The 10,749-nt window shown below is 34.6% G+C and overlaps 1 protein-coding gene across 3 annotated transcripts in view; it reads left to right on the plus strand.

Moving 5' to 3' along the window:
* Positions 1 to 8,639, plus strand: part of LOC139511216 (discoidin domain-containing receptor 2-like) — a 159,926-nt gene extending 151,287 nt beyond the window's left edge. For 2 of the 3 annotated variants that reach the window (XR_011661987.1, XR_011661986.1), the window contains 2 exons: positions 4,075 to 6,063; positions 6,107 to 8,639. Coding sequence is in view for 1 of the 3 variants with exons in the window: in XM_071297795.1 (XP_071153896.1) it covers positions 4,075 to 4,407 (333 nt within the window). In the remaining 2 variants the exon portion in view is untranslated. Of the gene's footprint in view, positions 1 to 4,074 lie in introns of all 3 variants that reach the window. The other variant, XM_071297795.1, reaches the window with a different exon arrangement.
* Positions 8,640 to 10,749: the final 2,110 nt, after the last annotated feature.

Raw genomic sequence — 10,749 nt, forward strand, 5'->3', positions numbered from 1 at the left:
GGACGAGCTGTGTTACCCATTCGATGGATGGCCTGGGAAAGTATTCTACTGGTAAGTACTGATTATTATAGGATAGAAGGACGGGCTGTGTTACCCATTCGATGGATGGCTTGGGAAAGTATTCTACTGGTAAGTACTGATTATTATAGGATAGAAGGACGAGCTGTGTTACCCATTCGATGGATGGCTTGGGAAAGTATTCTACTGGTAAGTACTGATTATTATAGGATAGAAGGACGGGCTGTGTTACCCATTCGATGGATGGCTTGGGAAAGTATTCTACTGGTAAGTACTGATTATTATAGGATAGAAGGACGAGCTGTGTTACCCATTCGATGGATGGCCTGGGAAAGTATTCTACTGGTAAGTACTGATTATTATAGGATAGAAGGACGAGCTGTGTTACCCATTCGATGGATGGCCTGGGAAAGTATTCTACTGGTAAGTACTGATTATTATAGGATAGAAGGACGAGCTGTGTTACCCATTCGATGGATGGCCTGGGAAAGTATTCTACTGGTAAGTACTGATTATTATAGGATAGAAGGACGAGCTGTGTTACCCATTCGATGGATGGCTTGGGAAAGTATTCTACTGGTAAGTACTGATTATTATAGGATAGAAGGACGGGCTGTGTTACCCATTCGATGGATGGCTTGGGAAAGTATTCTACTGGTAAGTACTGATTATTATAGGATAGAAGGACGAGCTGTGTTACCCATTCGATGGATGGCTTGGGAAAGTATTCTACTGGTAAGTACTGATTATTATAGGATAGAAGGACGAGCTGTGTTACCCATTCGATGGATGGCCTGGGAAAGTATTCTACTGGTAAGTACTGATTATTATAGGATAGAAGGACGGGCTGTGTTACCCATTCGATGGATGGCCTGGGAAAGTATTCTACTGGTAAGTACTGATTATTATAGGATAGAAGGACGGGCTGTGTTACCCATTCGATGGATGGCTTGGGAAAGTATTCTACTGGTAAGTACTGATTATTATAGGATAGAAGGACGGGCTGTGTTACCGATTCGATGGATGGCTTGGGAAAGTATTCTACTGGTAAGTACTGATTATTATAGGATAGAAGGACGGGCTGTGTTACCCATTCGATGGATGGCCTGGGAAACTATTCTACTGGTAAGTACTGATTATTATAGGATAGAAGGACGAGCTGTGTTACCCATTCGATGGATGGCTTGGGAAAGTATTCTACTGGTAAGTACTGATTATTATAGGATAGAAGGACGGGCTGTGTTACCCATTCGATGGATGGCCTGGGAAAGTATTCTACTGGTAAGTACTGATTATTATAGGATAGAAGGACGAGCTGTGTTACCCATTCGATGGATGGCTTGGGAAAGTATTCTACTGGTAAGTACTGATTATTATAGGATAGAAGGACGAGCTGTGTTACCCATTCGATGGATGGCCTGGGAAAGTATTCTACTGGTAAGTACTGATTATTATTGGATAGAAGGACGAGCTGTGTTACCCATTCGATGGATGGCTTGGGAAAGTATTCTACTGGTAAGTACTGATTATTATAGGATAGAAGGACGAGCTGTGTTACCCATTCGATGGATGGCCTGGGAAAGTATTCTACTGGTAAGTACTGATTATTATAGGATAGAAGGACGGGCTGTGTTACCCATTCGATGGATGGCTTGGGAAAGTATTCTACTGGTAAGTACTGATTATTATAGGATAGAAGGACGGGCTGTGTTACCCATTCGATGGATGGCCTGGGAAAGTATTCTACTGGTAAGTACTGATTATTATAGGATAGAAGGACGAGCTGTGTTACCCATTCGATGGATGGCCTGGGAAAGTATTCTACTGGTAAGTACTGATTATTATAGGATAGAAGGACGGGCTGTGTTACCCATTCGATGGATGGCTTGGGAAAGTATTCTACTGGTAAGTACTGATTATTATAGGATAGAAGGACGAGCTGTGTTACCCATTCGATGGATGGCCTGGGAAAGTATTCTACTGGTAAGTACTGATTATTATTGGATAGAAGGACGAGCTGTGTTACCCATTCGATGGATGGCTTGGGAAAGTATTCTACTGGTAAGTACTGATTATTATAGGATAGAAGGACGGGCTGTGTTACCCATTCGATGGATGGCCTGGGAAAGTATTCTACTGGTAAGTACTGATTATTATAGGATAGAAGGACGGGCTGTGTTACCCATTCGATGGATGGCCTGGGAAAGTATTCTACTGGTAAGTACTGATTATTATAGGATAGAAGGACGGGCTGTGTTACCCATTCGATGGATGGCGTGGGAAAGTATTCTACTGGTAAGTACTGATTATTATAGGATAGAAGGACGAGCTGTGTTACCCATTCGATGGATGGCTTGGGAAAGTATTCTACTGGTAAGTACTGATTATTATAGGATAGAAGGACGAGCTGTGTTACCCATTCGATGGATGGCCTGGGAAAGTATTCTACTGGTAAGTACTGATTATTATAGGATAGAAGGACGAGCTGTGTTACCCATTCGATGGATGGCATGGGAAAGTATTCTACTGGTAAGTACTGATTATTATAGGATAGAAGGACGGGCTGTGTTACCCATTCGATGGATGGCCTGGGAAAGTATTCTACTGGTAAGTACTGATTATTATAGGATAGAAGGACGAGCTGTGTTACCCATTCGATGGATGGCCTGGGAAAGTATTCTACTGGTAAGTACTGATTATTATAGGATAGAAGGACGGGCTGTGTTACCCATTCGATGGATGGCCTGGGAAAGTATTCTACTGGTAAGTACTGATTATTATAGGATAGAAGGACGAGCTGTGTTACCCATTCGATGGATGGCTTGGGAAAGTATTCTACTGGTAAGTACTGATTATTATAGGATAGAAGGACGGGCTGTGTTACCCATTCGATGGATGGCATGGGAAAGTATTCTACTGGTAAGTACTGATTATTATAGGATAGAAGGACGGGCTGTGTTACCCATTCGATGGATGGCTTGGGAAAGTATTCTACTGGTAAGTACTGATTATTATAGGATAGAAGGACGGGCTGTGTTACCCATTCGATGGATGGCATGGGAAAGTATTCTACTGGTAAGTACTGATTATTATAGGATAGAAGGACGGGCTGTGTTACCCATTCGATGGATGGCTTGGGAAAGTATTCTACTGGTAAGTACCCAATGAGATCAGGGCTTTATAGTCAGAGCTCTGCAGTTACATTCATTTCATAGTTTTAATTGTCTATGAGAATGTTTAAAAATTTAGGTAAACAAAAAATTGTCATTCTCATTACAATCAGTGCTGTCTGTGGTGTTATTCTTTGTTTTTACAGTAATGGAATTGCATGCCAATTACTATCTAATTTACTTTGCATAGATTCTTTTATATTTACAAACATTATTACATTGTAATATCTAAACTTCTTTCTTTTTATTATCATTAAGGTACACATTTTTTGTTTTGTTGGATATATTTATTTTCTGGAATAAAACCCACATAACTGTACTGAACTATAATGATTATCTTCTTGTAAAAAAGAAAATGTTAATTATAACAAACAGAGTTAACTCCCTTCATTCATGAACTAGGCTTATATGGTTACAATGTACCAAATAAAATTACATGGGCGCAGCCATTCAATGAAGGGAACATGACATAGAGATAAAAATAGATGGCTCTCTGTGATTGGTTGTTATATCTTTAATATATTTTTCTTCTGGAAAGCATTATGAATGAAGTTTCATGCAAGCACAAATTTGTCCTTAAATGAATAGTATGAAGGGCCGGAAATATTTTTTTTATGTTGCTCAAAATTAGGGAAATTTTTCTGCGAAATCGTCAGGTATCGTGAAAAAAACCCAAATTCACCAAGAAAAGCCATGGGACCATATATATTTGAGTGCGGTAAAATCGCAAATAGATATCGAGCTTCAATTAGACAACAGCAGTTTTTCCATAATTAGTTTATTAAAAGCGCCTGTACTTTATATCCATATTTGTTTTAGTGTTTTCTCTCAATCAATTTTTGACTACTAATTTATTTACATTGAATTATACTTTAATATTTTTCAGGGTAAGTTTACCACCAAGAGTGATGTATGGTCGTTTGCAGTCACTCTATGGGAAGTTCTGACGTTTGCCCATGATCAGCCGTACGACGCCCTTACTGATGAAATGGTGATCGAAAATGCAGGGCATTACTATAGAAATGATAAACAAGAGGTCTACCTGCCTCATCCACCGAATTGTCCCAAAGAAATCTATGACTTAATGTGTGAATGTTGGAACCGTAGTGAAAGTGCACGACCGACGTTTAGAGAAATTCATATGTTTCTTCAGCGCAAAAACATGGGTTATAATCCTAAAGACGAGAAAATGAATCAGTTAAAAGTTCCTATATGTTGACTAAGAGAACCGAGTTATATTCGGAAACAATTAAATACTAGTCAACAAGTAGTAAAATTAAACATGCTGTGATTTCCCGTAAGACTTCTTGTGAGAAGACATTTAGCCAATATGGCTACCAATACTGACTGCCAGGCTAGCTTTAATCATAGTTATAAAGTGCTAGTGAGATCTTGTGAAGACATTGTTCTCATTGCTTAGCACAGCTTCTAGTTGTAGAAGTATTCCTGAAAAATCCATATTGTATCTGTGATGATGAAGCATGTGGTGCTCCATCCTAATAGGAGGAAAGTATAGCAGTACTCTAGTTAGAGTGCAACAAAATATGTTTAGATTGTGGTGTATCTTCCTTAAAGGAGAAGCATAAACATAAGGAGAGCTTGTGCTGTCCAGCATGAAGAAATAAATTACAAAATGTATGAGGTTGTATAAAATTATTAGAAAATTGTAAGACAATATGATGTTTTTTTCATAAGAACAGTATTTTCTTGAATTTCTTGTTGTGGACATGTATACACAACAGAAAAGTGATAGATCTTTCTCAGTTGTAAAACATGTTGAGGGATAATGTTGTATGGAAAAGTATTTTATGAAATTGTTGAGTTAAAATGTAGTTAATTCTCAATGTAAAAAAGCTCTTAAAATTAAAATACCCTGTCTTGCAGACGATAATTAAAAGCACTGTTTTTGCTTCTTCTTTTTTTGGTAATTTTTACATGTTTTGGTTAATTTATGTTAAAAATTTCAAACTTTTTGAGGAAGTTTCCCCTCATAATTTCACTTTTTGATTTAAATTTCATCTTTTACAAAATAACTCTGCTAAAATCCTGCCGAAAAAAAATATGCATTACTTCATATCCCTGTCATTTTGCCAGAATATAATATTGCCAACCATGCTGATCATGAAATATTTTGTGGAGAAAATATGATTTAAACTGATAAGTTTGATGTAAGATATATCATTGGCAAAGATATTTCATGATTCACAATTAATGGATGGTTTGAAATGACAGTTTGTTTTAACCAAGGCAACGAAATTATTTGTATTTCCAAGTCAATGTACCTCATTTTTTGTATGATTTATAAGTAATCAATTAGTAGCAATCATGATTAGCATATTTCAATCATTAGTTACTGTTATTAAATCCATATTTATTGTAAAAAGACATTAACTAATAGCTTTAATTTTGTCATTTCTCATTTCATGCTTTCTACTAAGAACTATGTTCATAAAAGAGGAGTGCCATATTTATATAGTATTTTTGCAACTGATTTGCTTTTAATTAACAAAAGATAGCACTAATTTTATTTTGACAAATAATGTAAATGCAATACTGACCGGTGCTAGCACATTAATGCTGGCTGTTCTCATCAAAATCATTTGCATGGGAGAGTTTTCTCCCTTTATATCAGAAATTTCCCATTCTTCAGATATTGTTAGAGTTATCCCCCATTGATTGTGTATATGTTGTTGTAATTAAAGATGTATTTATTATTGTTAAATTGATTGTGCAATAGAGATTCATTCACTTTTTTAATAGTGATAGTTGTGTACATTTTCTAATTAATGTTTAATTAGTAAATTGGTACCATGATATGAAGGTTAGGAATTGGTACCATGATATGAAGGTTAGGAATTGATACCATGATATGAAGGTTAGGAATTGTTGAATTAGTAAATTGGTACCATGATATGAAGGTTAGGAATTCAAACTGAGGGGGATTTTTCAAAGCAAAGTTGAGGTCCCAATTGCTGCTAAAGTTGCAACTCAAACTGAATATTTGAAGTTTTAGCTAGATACAAAAATAGACTTTCAGAATATTTGCAATTTTACTTACATAAAGGAATTTGACTTACATAAAGGAATGTTTCTTTAAATTGACTGAAAGATTTTTGTGAAATATCTTTTTTCATGGCCGTCAAAATAAACAAATTATACTTATTTGAAAAATATCGATGCTTGTTTAAAGAAATGAACTATTTTTAAGGAGGATATTTTCAATCTATTATTTGAAAGAAATATTCATCATGTTGTTTAGTAGAGAAAATTGCTTGATAAATATAAGGTCTTAATTAGATCTATAATAACAAGCAAAAGAGTTGTTAGTATATGAGAAAGTCTTAGGGATATCCATGGTAACATACCAAACAAAACAGTTGCTTGTCAAAGCGGTTTCCATGGTAATATTTTGAGCAAGAGATTTGCTTGACTATGAAAATTAAATCAGGAGAGATAACTCAGTCATAAGTAGGTTGTGAAACAAAATCTTCAAATTCATTTCTGTCCAAGCAAAAATCATTTTTTAATTTCGATAATGACAAGAACAAGGATAGAGAAAAAACTTTCACCATATTACAAAAGCTGTTTATACGTTTATTTAATATTTGATATTTGTTGAGTTCTGTTTTCTTACATCATGCAAATGCTACCAGGGGCATACTTAGTGTAAATTTTGAACAGTTTCCTTGGTTTTAAGACTGAAATTAGTAATTTTTCTCTTCATAATAGATAAAGGGGATTTGACCATAGGTAAACTACTGTCTGCTTAATTAACAAAAAGTTTATATTTCTACACACACATTTCTAAATATGTGATATTTCCATTAAAAGTTTTGCTTGGACAGAAATGACGTTTTGTTATAGTAGTTAAGAATAATCTATATTTTTATATAAAGTTCCATTGCCATCATATTATTTTGACATTGTTTTTAAATAGCTTATATTATAGAATTTTGGTGCTGTTATGTAATCACGGTTTTGTAAATACATTTTATATTTGTGCTAGTTTTTATCTCAAAATACACTAAAATTACATAACATTCATATGTCTAGATCACCTTGGTACACAAACATTACATACCATTCTTGTGTTTAAATCAATTTGGTACACAATTCATGAGTGTAAATCACCTTGGTACACAAAAATTACATACCATTCATGTGCGGAAATCACTATGGTTATTCAAGTACTGCATTGTATTTTTAATCAGTGTATAATTAAATGCTACATTAGCATAGACTTTCCAAAATAAGTAATATCTAAAACCAGTAGACATTTTTTTCTCACTCTATAATCATTTCAGGTCAAATGAGTCACTAATTACATTATACCTTTAAATTGAGTCATAAGAATTTTTTGGTGAAAGTAATTTCAGAGAAGAAAAAAAACGTAATTGATTGTTTTACAAAACTAGACAGAAAAAAACACTCAAGGAGTTAACATTCTGTTGGTCAAAGTTGCCAGACCTATATAAAAAAGAACCAAAAAAACCTACAATTTTCAATTATGAATCTATTTGAATATTTGAAAGTAAAATTTAAATAATACATTTAAGCTTTAGAATACACTATTAGGCCAATTTTCAAATATGTCTTCACCTACATCAGTATATATATATGACTGAACAACTTGAACATTTCACATTATATCATGCTGTATACCTGTGATCATTAGATCTGTTGTCTACTTAATCAGTGTTACACAGCCCTCCTAGCACCAAAAATGTCTTCCCTCTTTTTTTCATCAAATTTTGTATTTTTATAGTGATTGGCTATTTTTTTTTAATTTTCAATTTTCACAATCTAGGCATTGCAAATTTTACTTGGCAACAGTGTATAGTGAGTATTCATCTTGCTATATTTTGTGTTAATAAATTTGGATGTTAATTTAATCATTAATCAGAAAGTACAAATGTCATCAACTTTCTGTGAACATACATTTCTGACGGTTGCCTAGTGATAGATGGAATGCCTATAATCTCCCACAATTCAAGTCTAGTCCCATCATGCATCGAGTTATATGCTCAATTATTGGTCAGATACAAGTATCACATGACAAGTTTGATATCACTGTATCCATGGTAACAACTATTGGTGTTCATATTATTAGACTAGCATTCAAATGATGTTTGCAAACACATTAGCAAAAGAGTCTCAGTGGCTGCTGATTGAAATATTTTTTGAAATAATCAGTCGAAAGATATATAGAACTTGTTTCTCTGAAGTAGAATGTGATGTTTGTCTGTGACTGCAGAAGGAATCATGTGACATTTGTCTTGAGAAGAACTGGGGTCATGTGATGTTTGTCTATGTAGTATGATTGAGCAACTTTTTCATTTTGTTTTTTAAGTGCTACAGATTCTTCATTGCATAGAATTATGTTAATTGTTTTATTAATGTATATTTTGTTTTGTCTGTATTGTATGTAAATAAAAAGATTACAATGTGAAATGGTTTGGATTTATTTAGTCTTCAACAGAACACATTTTATAATGACGGCAAAGTATAGACATGATTTCAGACCTTTGGACTTTCTTTAATTTCCATAAAATGAACAAACACATAAGTGTAAGATAAAATCCATAACTACAAAACAAAATTTCTGTGAGGGGTTCACTGGTTACATATAAAATCAGAGACCAAATGTGGTAGATGTAAAAAATGAACTAGGGTCACCTTACAGCGTTCAACAATGAGCAAAACCCATACCATTGAACTAGGGTCACCTTACAGCGTTCAACAATGAGAAAAACCCATACCATTGAACTAGGGTCACCTTACAGCATTCAACAATGAGCAAAACCCATACCATTGAACTAGGGTCACCTTACAGTGTTCAACAATGAGCAAAACCCATACCATTTAACTAGGGTCACCTTACAGCGTTCAACAAGGAGCAACACCCATACCATTGAACTAGGGTCACCTTACAGCGTTAAACAATGAGCAAAACCCATACCATTGAACTAGGTTCACCTTACAGCGTTCAACAATGAGCAAAACCCATACTATGAATGGCTGCTATTTAAAGCAATTACATGACAAAATGTAAACAAGAAAACAGTAACTCACTGACATCCGAAAAAATTCAGCTACCATGACACAGTGAATTACAGGCTAAGGTTTATTTTAAATTCCAAAGTAATAACATAGATTATGAAAGATGAGGTTTGTATTCTGGTAAAGGTTTGTCTTAGTTGATGGCCCTGATACGTTTATATTATATTGCAGTGTAAACTCTTTTAAGTAACAAGTCAGGAAAATGGCATTTTTTATCTTATAGTGGCATTGTCGTTCGGTTTTTTGCTTCGTTGTTATCCTTTTATAGTTGTTGTTTCCCTGAGTTTAAGTTTGTAACCCAGATTTGTTTTCTCTTAATCGATTTACGACTCTTGAACAGCGGTATACTACTGTTGCCTATATTTAAATAAAAATGTCACATTTGAAGATTTTTTTATTGTATAAACTTTCTGTTTCACATGCTCTATCTTCCTTCCATCGCCATTGACATGGTCCTACCATTCATAAGTCTGGACATGGCTTTGTTGTGTGCCATTTTTGATTGGGAGATCCTGATCAGTCCTCTCTTACTGTTAGCTCCTCCCATGTTCATACCAGGCATCATTGGCATTGGTGGAGGTGTTCTGTCACATGTTCCTTCCTCTATCTTCTTTTCCTTCCTGTCATCACATATTGCTGATCTAGGCTTCAGGTCAGAACAGTTCCTTGGATAAATACAGTCTGGAAATGAAACTGCAATTTGCCCTTAAAAAAAGGGTAAAGACGACTAAAAATAGTTGTATAGCAATCAAAAATAGAGCGAAAATAAACACGCATCTCACAAATTCCTAGTAACTTGTTACACAGGATGAGACCCTAGTGTAATGTATGCACCACCACATTCATAAAGAGCAAACTAATGTTCTATTATCACATAGAAACAGCAAGGAGCATTTAAAACCAATGAAAAGTCCAAACACTTCAAATGAATCGAAAACAACTGTCATATTCCTTACTTGTTACAGTTATTTTCTCATGTATGTAGAAGATGGTGGATTAGACCCTGTTTTATAAATAGTCTAACCTCTCACGTGTATGACAGTCGTAATAAAATGCCAATGTGTGAACAAAACAAACCGACATAACGGGTAAAAATTTCAAAAAAAGGGGGTTGAGCAGTCAAAAGTAAAATAAAAAAAATACTAATTTCCGAGGAAAATTCAAAACAGAAAGTCCCTTATCAAACGGCAAAATCAAAGGCTCAAACATATCAATTGAATGGATAACAACTGTCATATTCCTGACTTTTGTTATAATCGTAATCACTATAAAAACACAAATGTCAACAAAGAAAATGAAAATGGCATGCAATCAAAGCAAAAATGAAAGACAAGAATTCAAAAATAGAACAGAAAATCAATACATTGGCGAGATGTACAAGTACAAAGCCATGCCAAACGAATATTACCAAAAATTGACGACTAAACAGTAACTTTGGCGTACTAAATTATAATCTTGGTACCTTTGATAACCATTTGAAAGTTTAATTAAGTAAAATTAG

This window comes from Mytilus edulis, chromosome 2, assembly GCF_963676685.1.
Source record: "Mytilus edulis chromosome 2, xbMytEdul2.2, whole genome shotgun sequence".
NCBI classification, from domain to species: Eukaryota; Metazoa; Mollusca; class Bivalvia; order Mytilida; family Mytilidae; genus Mytilus; species Mytilus edulis.